The sequence below is a fragment of the Cnephaeus nilssonii genome (assembly GCF_951640355.1).
Source record: "Cnephaeus nilssonii genome assembly, chromosome: 14".
Classification (NCBI taxonomy): domain Eukaryota; kingdom Metazoa; phylum Chordata; class Mammalia; order Chiroptera; family Vespertilionidae; genus Cnephaeus; species Cnephaeus nilssonii.
The window spans coordinates 72,906,305-72,923,338 of record NC_137085.1 but is presented as its reverse complement, the minus strand read 5'-3'; the positions used below and the strand labels follow the sequence as shown (position 1 = coordinate 72,923,338).

At 48.5% G+C, this 17,034-nt stretch overlaps 1 protein-coding gene across 10 annotated transcripts in view; it reads right to left on the bottom strand.

Moving 5' to 3' along the window:
- Window positions 1-17,034, bottom strand: part of AOPEP (aminopeptidase O (putative)) — a 353,107-nt gene that overhangs the window by 76,059 nt on the left and 260,014 nt on the right. For 9 of the 10 annotated variants that reach the window (XR_013814460.1, XR_013814461.1, XR_013814462.1 and 6 more), the window contains 2 exons: window positions 1,174-1,236; window positions 767-841 (listed from right to left, as the gene is read on the bottom strand). Coding sequence is in view for 7 of the 10 variants with exons in the window: in XM_079789821.1 (XP_079645947.1) it covers window positions 767-841; window positions 1,174-1,236 (138 nt within the window). In the remaining 3 variants the exon portion in view is untranslated. Of the gene's footprint in view, window positions 1-5; window positions 842-1,173; window positions 1,237-17,034 lie in introns of those variants that run through there. The other variant, XM_079789827.1, reaches the window with a different exon arrangement.

Genomic DNA, 17,034 nt, shown 5'->3' with positions numbered 1-17,034 from the left:
TAGCAGCAGAAAAACAACACACCGCTATTTTAATCCCTTGGTGTTATCAAGAATCAAAAAGCAGTACATCGAATAATTTTAAAAAGCAACAGAAGTCCTGTCTGCTGTAACATTATTCATTTTTGAGAGTTTTCAATAAAAGTCACTTAGAAAACAACAGACTACTTACCTTATTTCACAATATTTATTCCAGTAACATGTCACGCTTTAACTTAATACAATTTTAGGAAAAAATAAGCAGTCAAACTTCTGCAAAGTAACACTGAAATTCTAAATTAAGAAAAATAAATGTCTTGTTTGCTTTACAAAAGTAATCCACATTTTTCAGCTTCTCTTTCCATACCTGAGATTACTCCAACACCAAACGGAGGGAGCGTGCCAGTGTATCTGTCACAACCAAATAGAGAAACCCAACACTGGGGGTGATTTACTCGGAAGATTCCCCCCTTTTTTAGGGGTACCTGAACATGGCCATAAAAAATACTACTGGTCCATATGGTACTAGGACCCACTTATGTCGCACTTGCTCTACTTGATGCTGAAACAAAACTCCATCCCGGTCACTCTTACTGCACGAGAACATAGTATGTTGATAATCATTAGGATTGCCAGCCAATATTTTTACAGAACTATCCGTGTAAATTCAGTCTACTGTAAATTCAACTTAAACTTTAAAAAAAATGTCCCACTGTTGTGCCAAGTCCTCAGGGCAGACAGGGAGATTTATCAATAACCCCACTCAGTGCCCTCTTCAGGGGACCCCTACCTTTTCAAACACTTCTTCCGTCCCTCTTCGTTTCCGTTTTCGGGGTCTCCGGTTTACTCGATTCCATTTCGCGACCTGAAGTTCAAAAGCCACCGAGCATTGGAAACAGGACCACAGGTCCGAGCGCCGCCCCTCCGCGTGGGAAATGCTCCGCGGCTCGCCACGCAGCCGCCCAGGCTCACCGGGAGCCGCCGGCGCGGCGGGCCTCGGGGCGCGCGGGTGTGCGGCGCGACGAGGCCGTGACCTTCGCCCGGCCGCTTCCTCCACGCTCCCTCCCGTCTCGGGCCCGGGTTGCCACCCCCGCGCCGGCGCCCCCGAAACGGGGCCAGCTTACCCACCCGGGGCTCCGGCGCGGGACCCACCGACCCCGGAGGGAGGGGTGCAGGGACCGCGCCGCCCGCACTCACCTCTGCGCCCACTTGCCGCGCGAGCCCGCACTCCGCCCCGGCCTGGCGCTCCGTCTGCAGAGGCTGCGGGGGAAGGGGACGGTCAAGTTTACCCCGGGAGTCGCCCCGGCCTCCTCCCTCCCGCGTGTCCACCACCTCGGCGCTGACCCCCGACCTCGCCCGCCGTAGGTGAGAGTGGGAGCGGGGGCGTCGGAGCCCGCGCCCGGCCCGCCCGGCTGAGAGAACCGGGCGCGCGGGGCCCGCAACACCTAAGGCGCAGAGCGGCCGCGAGCGGCGCGGGGCCGGAGCGGCGGCGCGGGCGGCAGGCGGGCACTGGGCGGGGCGGGGCCTGCCTTAAAGGTATAGGCGCCGCTCCCGCTCCCCGCAGGTCGCCCCCGCCCCCGCGGCGCGCCGGCGATTTTATTGTTCTCTGCGAACCCCGTTCGTCCCCGGGTCTGGCCGGCGCCCGCGCGCCGCGCCTTCCTCCGGGCAGACCGCTCGGGGTGCGCACGCCTCACCTTCCCGGTCCCCACCGCCGCGGGCACTGCCTACCCACGAAAGGGTTTGTTGGCCGCCTTGGGAGCACAAGTGCGGCCCGCGCGCGAACGGGAGAAGCGCCCGCACCCCTGCGGCCAGTCTGAACTCGCTCCTCTGGTCAGAAACCCAAGTGTCCAGATGGCCTTGGCCGGGGAAAGGAACTTTCCTACGGAGTTTTCTCCAGGAATGCATTTATACGCCACTAAGTAGGCGTTTTCCAGTGGCTCCTCGGGACTCGGGGCGCCGGCAGGTGATCTCTCCGGGGTAGAAGAGGAGCCCACGCTCGCCCGCGCGTCGCGGCAGCCCATGCGCCCTGAGCACACGGCCCGCGCGGCACGCGCACTGCCCATGAACCTCAGCAATTCGGGAGAGCTGGAAAGGTGGACAGTCTGTCTTCATCATTAGAGGAAAGGTTTGCATTTCGTTTATAAAAATGTGTGATGTCCCAAGTTTTTCCCGCCGCCGACCCCAGAAAGGCTTTCTTCACCTCCGCATCAGAAATGGGCCGAACCAGGCTGGGGCACGCGTTCGCTGAGCCTGACCAGCACTTTAACTTTATCGCATTTCTTTAAAGAAAATCTGCCTTGCCCTCTCTTTATTGCTACTCCATCCTTCTTTCAAGATCAAAAGCTTTAGATCAAAGCCAAGATCAAACTCACTACTTTAAATAGAAGGAACTTTGTCATGGACTCTTTTACACAAAGAGGAGCTTCTTAATGGAGACATCACAGTGGAAAACTTTATGTTACCTCTTCATCCCATATTCACAATTGAACGACTTAAAATTACATTGATGGCGCACTTCGACTTCCTAAAATAAACAACAGGTCTGGTCAAATGGGGAATTCTTGACTTAGTGTTTCCAGGAATACTGAAAACAAAAACTATAAGATGTATACTATAGACATAGTGACCATTTTGTATCTGCATTAGCTAAGTGCTATGAAATGCATGCTAATTTGCTAAAGATTTTTTCAGATATCAAATGTTCTTGTATATAATGTATAAACAGCACATTCAAATGTTCTGTAAAAGAAACGCATAAAAATAGTTAATGTCTTGCAACTCTCAAGTGCACATTTCAATAGGCAGGTAAAACTGACAAATGATGAAGTAGATTATGTAATTACAAAGCTACTTAATTTTACATGGAAATAAAACTATTTAACTGCTTAACTATTTAAATAGCTTCCATGCTACTAATAACGGTTCCAGAATCTATAGAAATCTATTACAGGCTGACATGTACCCTGGAGTTGTTTTCCTTGGGAATTCACCATCCCTAAGAACAGTTCACTATTGATGGGCTAAAACAGTGCCCCACCTAAATGGACCTTTCTTAACTGTTGATTTATCAACAATATGAAAACAAGTAGTCTTTGAAGAAACAAAACCAAAATAACTTCCAACAACCCAGTAGCAGAAATAAAAATAGCTATTGCAAATTAAATTGTATACAGCCTTCTACGAAAATCTGATGTTACACCTGGGTAGTTAATACTTGAAAGCTTTTTCCCCCTTGTAATTCTCATCTGATTGTACTCTCAATCTCTGTCTCTCTCTTGGTCTCTTTCTCTCTCTCTCTCTCTCTCTCTCTCTCTCTCTCTCTCTCTCTCACACACACACACACACACACACACACACACAATCGTTCCTCACGCTATAAATTCCATTGAGCCACTGGAAAGACCTTAGGAACTGAGACCTAGGAACCCCATCTTGCTGCCACTGATAGTCTCCTTTCTTCCTAACACCCAGCAACTGAACCTGAAGGTTTCTGGCATAAGCTGAGCCAAGGAAACATCCTACTGTCGCTCTGTTCTCCTAATACTTTGAGTGGATAGCGAAAGTGGTGGTCCATTCTAATTGCCTCCTAATGTGTTTCCTTTGTACTCTTGCCTCCTCACCCCACCCACTCCCACAATGCATCCTCCACAGAGAAACATGAATGACGTTTACAAAGGTAGTTCAAATGATCACTTTGCGCTACTGGAAATGTTTCCTTCTCTTCTTTGCCTGGCCAGGCCCTACTTATTCTCTAGTTCTGGTCTTAAACAACTCTTCTCCAGAAAGGTCCTTCCTCATTCCCCGATCCAAATTATGTCACCCCACTATTCTTCCTAATAGCATCCTGTTTATTTCCTATAAAATGCTTATCTTTTATAGCTATTTACAATATTTTATATTTTTATTAAGAGACTTTATTTTTTAGAGTAGTTAGAAAAATTTACACAGAAGGCACAGAGTTCCCATATACCAACATCACACAGTTTCCTTTATTATTATTATTTTTTAAATATATTCTTATTGCGTTCAGAGAGGAAGGGAGAGGGAAAGAGAGATGAAACATCAATGATGAGAGAGATTCATTCAGCAGTTGCCTCCTGCACATCCCCTACTGGAGATGGAGCACACAACCCCGGCATGTGCCCTTGACAGGAATCGTACCTAGGACTCTTCAGTCTTCAGGTAACACTCTCTATCCACTGAGCTGAGCCAAACTGGCTAGGGCAGTTTCCTTTATTATTAACATCTTGCATTCCTGTGGGGCATTTGTTACAATTGATCTACCATATTTGATACATTATCCTATCTAATAAAAGAGCAATATGCAAATTGACCATCACTCCAACACACAAGATGGCCGCACCCATGTGGTCAAAGATGGCTGCCCCCATGTGGACACAAGATGGCCACCACAAGATGGCCTGCAGGGGAGGGATGTTGTGGGCAATCAGGCCAGCAGGGGAGGGCAGTTAGGGGTGACCAGGCCTGCAGGGGAGGGCAGTTGGGGGGGACCAGGCCTGCAGGGGAGGGCAGTTAGGGGTGACCTGGCCGGCAGGGGAGGGCAGTTGGGGGGGACCAGGGCTGCAGGGGAGGATAGTTGGGGGCAACCAGGCCTGCAGGGGAGGGCAGTTGGGGGGTGGGACCAGACCAGCAGGGGAAGGCAGTTAGGGGTGACCAGGCCTGCAGGGGAGGGTAGTTAGGGGTGACCAGGCCTGCAGGGGAGGGCAGTTGGGGTGACCAGGCCTGCAGGGGAGGACAGTTGGGGGCGAACAGGCCAGCAGAGGCAGGCAGTTAGGGGCGACCAGGCTGGCAAGGGAGGGCAGTTAGGGGCGACCAGGCCGGCAGGGGAGCAGTTAGGTGTCGATCAGGCTGGCAGGGGAGTGGTTAAGGAGTGGTCAGGCTGGCAGGCAGAAGTGGTTAGGGGCAATCAGGCAGGCAGGCAGGCGAGCGGTTGGGAGCCAGCAGTTCTGGATTGTGAGATAGATGTCCAACTGCCCGTTTAGGCCCGGTGGGATCGGGCCTAAATGGGCAGTCAGACATCCCTCAAGGGGTCCCAGATTGGAGAGGGTGCAGGCTGGGCTGAGGGACACCCCCCACCACCACCACCCCATGCATGAATTTTGTGCACCGGGCCTCTAGTTATTAACTAAAGTCCAGAGTTTACACTAGAGTTCATTCTTTGTGTTGTACAGTTCTATTATAGCTATTTTTAAATTAGTTTATTGAATGTCTATTTTCCAGACTAGACTTTAAAATTCAGGAAGAAAGAGATCCTGTCTTTTGTTCCTGATTTTTGTCCAGTCACTAAAAACACTGCCTTACACATAGATGCTCAATAAATACATTAAGTAACGGAATCTAATATAATAATAGAGGAATCTAATATAATAATAGAGGGATATGCAAATTAGCCAGGACGCTGTAATGTCACGACCAGTCTACAGGCGGAGAGCTACAGGAGGGCGGGGTAGCAGGCGGAGAGCTACAAGAGGGCAGGGCAGCGAGCTACCAGTGGCGGAGAGCTACCAGCGGTGGTGGGCGGGGTGGCCAGCTGAGGCAAGCGGCAGCAAGCTACTCACGCATGGATTCGTGCACAGGGCTACTCGTGTAAAGATAAAGAAATGAATGACTGAATGAAAGGCATATGAAATTTCAAGGAGGGGAGTCTTAAGATGAAGATCTTTCTAATTAACTCCTGCTTGTTTCTCCACTAAAATACCTTAATTTGTAGAAAGCATAGAATTGTGCTTTAAAGAGAGAGAGAGAGAGAGAGAGAGAGAGAGAGAGAGAGAGACCATGGGACATCAGTTACATTGCCAGGGTACTTCTAAAATGATCTCTCTCTCTCTCTTTTTAATAAAAAGAAACAAGAAATAAAGATTCCTAATTTCCTCATATATTAACCACTAAAATTATATTCCAAAATGGTGCTAGGAGTTGAGTTTAATCTAGAATGAAATATTAACCTATTGGCATGACACTGGAAAAGTATTAAATCATGTTGACTGTGCCCAGTAGAACCTCAATACATGCCTCCTTTTGTCTCTCTCAATCTCCCTTTCTCCAAGGGCTGATCCCAGTGAAGGTAGGGTGTGGAGAGAATGGAGGAAGACAGCTTTTTAAAATTGGAATTCTGTAGCCAGGAACAGATACTCTAATAACTATCTCTGAGAATGTGGTGGAAGTACTTTAAAGTCATCTTTCAAAAACAGATGTTTTCTATTTGAATTATATCTTTAAAAATACTTCGTCCAGTAGAGATGCTGGTTTTGAAAGGAAGTTGTTCCAAGAAATTCTTGTCAAAGCAGTTCACAATAGCTGAAGACAATTTCAGAGGCTGGAGGGAAATGCCTAGTGGCTGGAGATTACTTCTGGAGGGAAAACCTTTTTTTCTGCTTTCTTCTGATTTATTTTAGTGGAGAAGAAATGACTCCTGCCTTGTGATGAGGTTCAGCAGGCGGCATGAGGAGCAGCAGCTCACCTTCCTGGTCACCCCGCAGGCCGGGAGGGCAGACAAGGGGCCCTTTAATTGGACCAAACCACCTCAGATGGCAAATCACACTACCCTGGGCACAGCAGAGAGGAAACTGTGACTATAAGAAGTCAAAAAAACTTTTAATACCAAACAAGGTAGACAGGTCCCAAAACCTTGGCTAGCTTTAGAGGGCTCTATAGCCAACATATATTTGGGTGAATTAAAGAGTCTAGCTCTGCTCTGGAAGGTGTGGCTTAGAGGTTAGAGTGTTGGCCCACAGACTGATGCATCTCGGGTTTGATTCCAGTCAAGGGCATGTACTGGGTTGCAGGTTCAATCCCCAGTCCTGGTCGGGTGTATGAGGGAGGCAACCAATCCATGTGTCTCTCTCACATTGATGTTTCTCTCTCTCTCTCTCTCCATTCCTCCCTCCGTCCCTCCTTCCCTTCCACTCTCTCTAAAAACCAATGTGGAAAAAATATCCTCAGGTGAGGATTAACAAAAAAAAAAAAAAAGTAAGAGTCTACACATCTGGAAATAAAATCAAGGCTGTTTAAGTTGCAAGTAATAACAAGTGAGGATTAGGGGCAAAGTTATAAAATATTTATGTCTTTAAATTTTGCTCTATCATTTAAATGTAACATTCCTTTATGATATCTTGCTAGTTGACTTTAGAAAAATTATATATAATTTGTATTATTGCCCATGTTGCCTGTGTTAGAATGAACACTGGGTTTCTTTCTGAAGAGGATTTGGCCCTGCCAAATGGACCTCTTACTGGAAGTCGAGAGAAAGCATGGTTTTCTCTGCAGGGGCCTGGCTGGCAAACCTCTGCCTCTGGGCACCCATGACCCTGAAGTCCCTGTTGCTGGACACCTTTTACAGAGCTTGCTCTTCCATTTCTTGACACCTCCCACTCCCCTAACCCTTACTCCCCCACCACACCCCTTACACCCCACGCCCCGGAATCTGATGAAGCCTTAGCGGTCAGCTATTGGCTCCCTGGAGAGAAACACCTACAGCGCACACAGTGCCCCCAGTCCCCACACACATCAGCTGTCAGGAGGTTCACAGATATTCCTGGGGCCCAGCCTCCTGCCAGAGCGCCTCAGGTCAGGAGGGTGCCTTACAGCCACGGGCTGCGCCTGGCCGTGCCCCGAGGTTCCTCCTAGCGCACTGCATTCCGTCAGAAGCCATCAGCCCTTCCTGAGGTGCATTATAAGAAACAGCCCCATAAGACCCATCACCACGTTTACTGCAGAGAAGCTTTTGGAGGGTTGTTTATTACATTAAGGAGTGCTTTTCTGTGAGGACCCATGGCAAACTGGCTCTGGCCCCAGCGTCAGGAGCGGCTGGGCCTGGGCAGCGGCTGGTTTTACCCCTGAGCTCTGCAGTTGGCCCTCCCTGAAGCCGGTGCAGGAACCTCAGGGGTGCGGACTGGATGCTAATTTAATTCCTGGCCCGCACGTATCTTCCTACCAGTATTTCATGTTGCTTCATTTTCCTTGTTTTAATTTATTTTTGATCGTGCTATATTTTGTGTTGGAAGCTGCCTTAACAAGGTTTTATACAAGGAGGAGTATGAATAAATAAAATATTCTGGGTTTATTTTTTTCTTTCTTTAATTTTCTTTTGGGGTGACTAGGGGGTCTGGAAAAATTTCTGGTTCCAATATATCTCTCCATTAACAACATTGAATACTTATAATATTCAAGGAAAAGGACTCTTAAAATAAAACAAAAATTAAATATAATACTATACCAACATCATGAAGGACTAATATAAAAATGTTAACCAACCAAGTGTTTTATTTCTTTTTTATATCAAACCAGAGGAAAGGGGCTTGGGTTGCAGGAAGAGGCATGTAAATCGGACACATGGATGGGCTACGCAAACACTCGGTGGCTTCTGCACAGCGGAGCCCTCGCCCTGAGGACGCAGAGGGGACCAGGGCACCGTCCGTGTCCCCAGGAGTCCTGTGACCAGGCAGCAGTGCACGTGGCCCCGGCGCTCGCCAGCCTGTCTGGGTTGGAGCCCAGCCTCGGCCTCGTGTTAGCGGTGTGGCCTCGCTCAGCCTTTCTCACAGAGTTTGTCAAGATCAAATGCTGCGCGATGTGCGTGCTTACAAGAGGACGAGAGGAGGAGCTGATTATCAAATCCCAGGCTCCTGGAACTCAGGCAAACAACATCACTGCGAGTGGAGGAAAGTGACCTAAAGACCAAAAAGCTCTAACGTGCTACATGGATGTGAGACCAGGGACCTCCGACTGATGGGGAGACCCAGACTGCCCAGTCTGTACGGGCAGAGCCGTTTACAAAGCCCTTCCCCGTGTCAACTGCTTATCGCACAGCCCCACCTCCAGGACGGAGACACGGAGTCTCAGGGATCTTAGTGCCTTTAAGGCTTCATATTGCGTGGCCCATCGGTCTCCTGTCTGGAAATGTAGCGCTCTTTCTACTCCAGCACCAGAGCTTAGGGTCACCTAGCATGACCTCCTCACTTTGACATATTAGCTTATTATGTAGATAGATCAACCGCACATCAAAACACAGCCCAGGAAATACAACCCTATAACACAACTGGCGACTGAAACAACCAGGTTAGAAAGCAGATAGCAGTATATCTCCCTCAACACCTGAGTGACTACAGTTCTTTATAGGAGCTTGACATTCATGACACTAAACCTTAAAGAGTTTCACAGGTGAAAAATAAAATTCTGCAGGAGTGGCTCCGGATCATGGTTCCCTCTCCTGACTGCTTGTTAAGATCGCCAGGGGTTACACATCCTCAAGCCCAGGCTGCACTCCAGAGCAACGGTTGCCAACCTTTCAGGTCTCACGGACCACCAGTGGTCCCCAGAAGACCACTGCTCCAGAGCACGGTGCCTGAGACTCAGAGGAGGTCCAACCTGTGAACTGGTCCCATCTCCGAGAGTGGGAACCAGGCGTCAGTCTTTCTTTAAAGTCCTCCCCACCCTACCCTCTACCCCCAATATTCCAATGTGCAGCCAGAGTTGAGAACCACTGGTTTAGATCATTTTAATGATGATCCAACTCTAACAGGTTATTTTGAAGAAATTCCAGATATTTGGCAATCATCAAAATTTCAAGGTAATTGCCACAGAGGACAACCACCTTTTATGTCCTCTTCCAGTGAGTCCCCTTGGGCAGACAGCAGTCACAGCTCTGGGTGGGCTGGGCTGTCAGGCTGACCCACATGGCATTTCTAATAGCTTATACTTAGGAATAAACTCTAGGCAAGAGTAGCTGTGCACACATACACAAAAGAACTAAGAAGATGTGGGAGATCTCAACACACTGAGGAGGCAAGGATGAATGGATAGTTCACTTTTTAGGTTTCTTTGAAGGTTCCTGGTTAATATGGTCTGGATCCTTGTCTTTAGGAAATCTGAATGTAGAGCTGACCTGGAAGGCTGTATATATGAAGCGGCGTTGCCTAGTTATCCCCTACAGACAATCCTATATAATAAAGAAGGAATATGCAAATTGACCATCACTCCACCACAAAGATGGTGGCGCCCACAGCGGAGGCGGGGTTTCCGTAACACAAGATGGCTGTACCCACAGCGGAGGCCAAGTTCCCGTAACGAGCCTTAATGAGCAATCAGCAGGGACCTGAGGCTATGCCCTCCCCACCCCCGTGGGGCTTGACAGGGGACCTCAGGCCTCACCCCCCCCCCCACCACCACAGCACCAGGCCAGGGGACCTGGGGCTGCAACCCCCACCTGGTGGGGCTTGACAGGGGACCTCAGGCCGCGACCCCCGCCTGGCGGGGCTTGACGGGGAACCTCAAGGTGCGCCCCCTCCCCCCGCCCCAGTGCTGGGCCAAGGGACCTGAGGCTGCTCCCCTCGCCCCGGGCCAGGGGACCTGAGGCCGCGCCCCCCTGCCTAGCAGGGCTTGACGGGGGACCTGAGGCTGCACCCCCCGGCCCGGCGGGGCGTGACAAGGGGGGTACCGGCCGGGTCTGGATCTAGCCCAATGAGGGGGGGAAGCCGGGTCTGGGTCTCACGCGATTTTGAGGCACACATGGGTGGGCAGGGACTTGACGCTGGGTCCCATGGTGCGCCCCAGACTCTGACAGGAGAAAGATTTTCATATACATTTTACTAATTTTCTTTCATCTCTGACACTTTTATTATAGAGAAAGGGCAAATAGCAATATTAAAATATTTCCTCTAATGAATCCCCTTTTAATGTGCACGAATTTCGTGCACCAGGCCACTAGTGTTCTAATAATGTCAACAGCCGTCCATTTCCTGGAACATTTTGCATTTGGAAGCTGATGGCTAGGATTAGAGGACAGTGTATACCAATGCAAGAGACCCTTCACTGTGTGCAAAAGCTACCCTGCCATGCAGGACACCACCAGGTTAAACTTCCTCTGAGTCTTGGACACCCTGCTCTAACCACATGGACTTCCTTGTTCAGAAAAGACACAGTAATTGATGCTACAGGACAACTGCTCTGGAAATGCCTTCCAAAAGATATTACTTACTAATTACTTAAAATCACAAATATCTGCATTGACATTTCACTGCATGGAAAGCAGACATCCATGTAGAGAGGTCCCTCAGGCATGCCCTAACATGGGGTGGGTGTGGTCCTGTGAGTAGTGCACACAGGAGCCCTTTAAAGGAGGCGGGGCTTTGGGAGTCTGTGGCCCCCAGCATGACCACTGTTCTTTTTCTAGCTTGTCTATTTTTTAAAACTTTGGCACTCAGACTGGGTTGCCTGTGATCTGGCCTCCCAAAGGTACCCAATGAAGACACAATTTGCAACAAAGAGGAATGAGCCTAAATAATCCTACCTCTAATCAGAAGATCACACACACACACACACACACACACACACACACACACACTAAAGTAAAACCCAGCACAGTTGGGGGTGGGGTGGCTGTCCCAAATAAAAAAAGTATCTGAGAAAGCTGTTTTCCAGAGTGTTGGTTCACCAAACATTTAGATCCATGGAAGAGGTGTTCCAGGAAAACAATGGGAAGGGCCCAATTGATTGGCTGCTAATCTCTTTACCTTTTGTAGGAGGTTTCCTCCAGCAGGGGATTAAATCCACACTGAATGCTGCCCAGGCCCAGCTGTGTCCATATTAGGACAGCCCGCTCACGTCTCCCTCCCTCTCTGCGAAGCAAGGATCTGTCCTTCCTCCCTGGGCCCTGCTTCCACCCCCCTGTGTGTAGGTGGGAGAGTAGGAGTGGGGAATGTGAACTTGATCCAGCATTGATCAGCCAAGCAGCAAACTCTTATTGTTCTTTAGATACCAAACATAACTCCTTTCTTCTAGGGCTAAGCCCAGCCATTCTGCACACAACACCACTTTTATGCTCAGTCGTGTGAGAGATGGAAAAGAAGCACAAAGGACATTAGAGCTTTATTAGACTCACCCTAAACACCTCCTAAATAGGCAGAATTTAAGAATCCACCCAGTTAACTTATATTCACATCAACATGAGGTATATTAGACTCTCTTAAAACCTAACAACCATCTGGTCCTTTCTGACTTCTTGGTTCATGAAAAAAGGGGTGAAGACCTACTTGTACTGTGAGCACCCTAACCCTGTGCTTCTCAACGGTCTCAAAGCAGAATCCTGAGATTATGGATTTCAATTTATAGTGTAAATACTGTGGTCTGTGTTACGTTCACCTGCTCTTCGAGCATTTATTTCACTGCCTTACTCTCTGAGGTTCAAGGGCATTGAAAATCATGCCAATGTACAAACAAATATGCTGCTGTCTTTTTAAGTGCTGCCCCAAGAATCTGTCTGACCTGTTTGCGCACAAAGCCATGTGTGATGAGAACTCAGACCTCGGTACCCTCCTTCCCTGCCACCGAGAAGCTGTGTGACCTTGGGCATGTCACACACCTCTCCGATCCTGTGAAACGGAGAGAATGCTATCGGTGAGGATGAAATGAGATGGCACATGAAGCCAGAGGCGCATGTCGACCAGTAAATGCTCATTCTGAAACAAAAGGCTTTCTGGTATTTTGAACCTGAATAATCTTTCAAAGGTCTCAAGTTACTGATATGTGACATTGTACGAAAGAGCCTTGCCTGGCCACCACACAGATGTCATGCCATCGGGTGGCACCTGCAGAGACATGGCATGTCTGAGCCACTGCAAACAAGTGCCTGTCCCTTCCCAAAGGACGGGTGGGCATGAGGACGCAGGGTCTCTCTCTGGTCTGCCTGATCAGCGGACATCACTCCCTCTCTGGTCCCATGCACTCAAAATAAGCCCGCTGTTGTTACAAAGGGATCGTAAAATGGAACTGAGCATTTCGGCATTGTTCTCTGAGGCACCAGCATGACCAGGTGCAAGATGCAAACACACTTAAAACTCTAACAGTAGCTACAATGCAATTAAAACCAATGTAAGAATTAATAACGTGGGCTTTTAAGTTAGATTTGTTTCCTCATCTATAAAATGTGTATAATGATAATGTCTACCTTCTAGAGCTGTGACTAGAAGTAAATAACTATTATGTTCAATGAACTTAGCATAGACCCTAATCAATAAAGCGATAGCCTTTCTTTCATTTTGGATGTCCTAATATGTAAAACAGTACATCCGGTATATTGGGGGGAAGATGGGAAATGGAAGAATTGAATGAACATACAATTTAATAGAGAGTTACACGACCTAACCATTCTGGGATTGACCCGTTTACAGCTTAATTTGTTAGAAGCATTTATGCCCAACCCAGGCAGACATCCCTCAATTACAAAATCAACCTCGGGGACGAAAAATACAGTTTGAGGAGGAGAGACCCACTGAGAACTCCGAAGAAGCCCACTTTGTAATAAACGCGAACAAGAAGAGTCTTAAAGAGAACGCGTCTTTGCTTGGCTGCACAGAGGATGAAAAGCGAAGGCGCACAGGGAGGAGAGAGGAGCCAGGGCAGAGAGGAGGAGACGCACCCTGGAGCGAGGCCTGAGACCTGGGCCACGCCTCTGCCTCCGGGAACGGGCTGGGGTGAGGCCGCTCCCTCCAGTCCAATCCCATTATCACTTGTCGCCCTGGAGTCTTAGTCCCCAGCTCCGATGCATTGACTCTGCCCTCCCTTCCATGCATTTTCAAGCCAATAAAGTGGCTGAAATTAAAGAAGAATTGAATTGTGAAGCTTTTTGGGCATAAATAATGTCATATTGGAAAGCCAGGGATAATGACAACCAGGATGCCCTTAACGCTCTTAAGAAAAACCATCTGATCTATGCAGCCCTCAATGCGGTCTGAAATTTCCTTTGACCTACAAAGGAAAATATTTTTAGCATGTAGCACACTTTGTAACAGACATATAAATGCACTGAAAATACAATTTTAGGAAAGCATCTGGCTTTGATCATTTCTTGCTCTGCCTCACCCCAAATAGGTTCTGCTTTCTCAATATGAGGAACACGGCACCATCCTGCTGCAAGCTATGCTGCGCCCACCCGAGCGATTTCTCCTAAACATTTCATGGCTGGCTCTGCTTGTTTTTATTTTTTTAAAGTGGCAAATACTCTAATTATTTAAATATAAAAACAGCATAGAAAAACTGCTCCTGGAGCAATTGGCCCCAGTGATTTTCCTTCCTTCAAAAGGCCACTGGGCTTTCCCCCCAGGGCTTTCAGACAACAGACATAAACGAGTGAGTACTTATTTTTTGTCTCCAACTGTATCCTAGAAATAATAGTTGCCACTGTCCATGGAAAATGTCACCTCAGTTCTTACTGACTTGCAGGAATTTAAAGATATTAAAAAGCTGTGGTACATTTACACACTGGAATACTATGCAGTGGTAAGAAAGAAGGAATTCTTACCATTTGCAATAGCGTGGAGGGACCTGGAGAGTACTGTGCTAAGCGAAATAAGCCAGTCAGAGAAAGACAAGTATCACATGATCTCACTCCTCCTATGTGGAATCTAATGAACAAAATAAACTGATGAACAAAATAGATCCAGAGCCATAGAACCATGAAGATTGTGGAATCTCAGAGGGAAGGTGGGGGTGGAGGGATAGGGGGAGAGATTAACGGGGAATTTATATGCATATATGCATAGCCCGTGGACACAGGCAATAGTGGCGAAGGCTTGGGAGGGGCAGGTGCAGGGAGGAAGGGGTCAATGGGGAATAAAAGGGGAAGGGAGACATCTGTAATACCTACAATAAAGATAAATTTTAAAAATAAAACCCTAGAAAATTTTTTTCATCTCCTACTAGTCAAACAGGTTTATCATCTGTGAATAATTGATCTGAATTACAAGCAAGTGCCTCTTCTTCACTGACCAACCAGCACAGATGCTTTTGCAGATTGATTATTACTTGAGGTTTCTCCAATAATCTTTCAAATAGCAACTCTGCAGTGAGAGAGAGCTGCCCCAACGGGGTTCACGCAGTGTCCGTTGGTAAACAGCACTCGGGACGACACGGAAGGACTCCCCATACCACTCCACGCCGAGGACAAGTTTCCCGTCTGAGGCCATTCAGCGGTTCCCAGGGAGGAAAGGGAGACACAGGACAAGCCAATCCCGACTCTCCTCCGCTCAGAGGCTCAGCAAGGCACCAGGCACAGAATCAGTGACGAGGCGCAAAGCCACTCCGGCCTCCCAGGCCAGCTGCCCTCACTCCCCAAAGAAGCAGTGAGGACTCAGAGAAGGCAAGTGGCTCCCCCGGCTACAGCGCTCAGGGCTGGGGAGTTGCCCTGCAAAGCTGCATCTGCTGCATCAAAGCTCGGGGCACCACTCCCTGCCGCGTGCTCTGGAGAACAGCTCAGGGGCTGTGACAGCCGGCTCTCCTCACCAGCCTCCATTCCCGCTCGGTCACCTCAAAATAACGCAGCCTTGCATTTCACGTAGCCAACTGCGTGGACCCCACTTAGAATGCGACAGTGGCCGTGAAGCTCCTGAAGGCCCAGCCCGAGGACTGGCCTGGAAAGATGGGGTCTGCTGGACATGCGCTGGACACACGCGTGCCCAAGCACCGATAATCTGTGGACAACGGTCACACACGGAGTGTGCCATGAACTGTTAACCACACGTTTGGACTTGGGCAGCTTGACAATCACCGACTCACCTTGACCTGGCTGGCCACCTCCTGGTAGGATTTGCTTTGGAAAGCAAAGAGGAAGATATAGGAAACCCCTTACATGCTTTAGAAGGTACATAGACACTTTTTTGCTCAACCAGTTCTCTTCTCCTTTGTTGTTTTGGTGACCTGGTATGTATTGTCTCATTTGTTTCCATCTTGAGAGAGGAACAGCTGTATTTTTCCGAAGGCAAAGACCTACACTCATCTCTACACACGCTCACATTCCTTCTCACCAAAAAATACACCAGCCCCTTCCATGCAAGAAAGCTCTCCTATGCAGAGCGTTCAGTCGGATAGACAGGGCTACCATTAGAAATACCCAAATGCAAGAGGGGCATGTATACCCATGGCACATTCTCATGAAGAGTCCTGGAAAGTGGGCGGGGGGGGGGGGGGTTCACACTACTGTGCACACAAAGCACACTTTTGTCCAATAGAGAACAAACAACAAACAGGCACTAATTAGATGAAACCCATCACTGCTCAGGGCTCTCTACTGTATTATTTATTATCTCCTCCTGGTTCTTGTAAAAGCTAAGGCAAGAATGGGACCAAGCTGATTTGGATTAAAAGCAACCCTGCTAAAAACACAAAATGCCTCAGTCACGGGTAAGGCCCATGTGTCAAACTTGGCCACGGACTTTGCACCTTGAGGACAATCATGCTGCTTTCCTTGCACAACGAGCTGGCCGACTTGTGACCAGTGAGTGCAGCCAGGCCCCGCCTGCAAGCGGCTGTTCTAACGCACTCAGTCTCAGCCCCGCTGCGCACGGCAAATACAGCAAATACGGGGAGTCGATCTCTGCGTGCCTCCAGGTCCCAACTCCAGGCCGAGGCCCTTGCACGCGCCTGTGACAGAGGATGATTTATAGACACCCGCACAGGCTGTGAGCTCACGGGCAGCACTTTGTATGCCCACTGCCCTACACAATGCTTGGCATATTGGTTGAACCTATAAACCAAGTCATAAAGCCAGACCTATGGATTTCTCAGGAAGAATATAAAACTGAAGAATTCTAAGAGTTTATTTAGATGGTACTCAGAAATGAGGGAAACTTCCTTTGACAGAATATATTCCAGAATATGGTTTTAGATAGAATACCTGAGAAATCGTATTTGTCAAATTACATGTGCTATGCGATCCTTGGTTCTTTTATATCAGTTAACACAGCTGCTGTAATGTGCCGTGCTTTGGGGACTCTAATAACCTGGCTGTTCTATTTGTCCATGGGTGGACTCACTCTCTAAGCGACTAAGTTTAGATAATTTAGATAAAGTAATTTTAGATTCTATCTATGGGTCAGAGCCTCCTTCGGGGCCCTTATTCAGCAGGTGTGGGCTGAGTCCAGGCCGGTAGTGCAAACAGCTTCCTGGATGATTCCGGTGAACAGGGCTGGGCACAGCTGGCCAGGTGGCCTGCGGCCTCGCGCCCAGCCTGCCGAGCTATGCTTCTAGAAAGCACCAGCCTTACCTCCT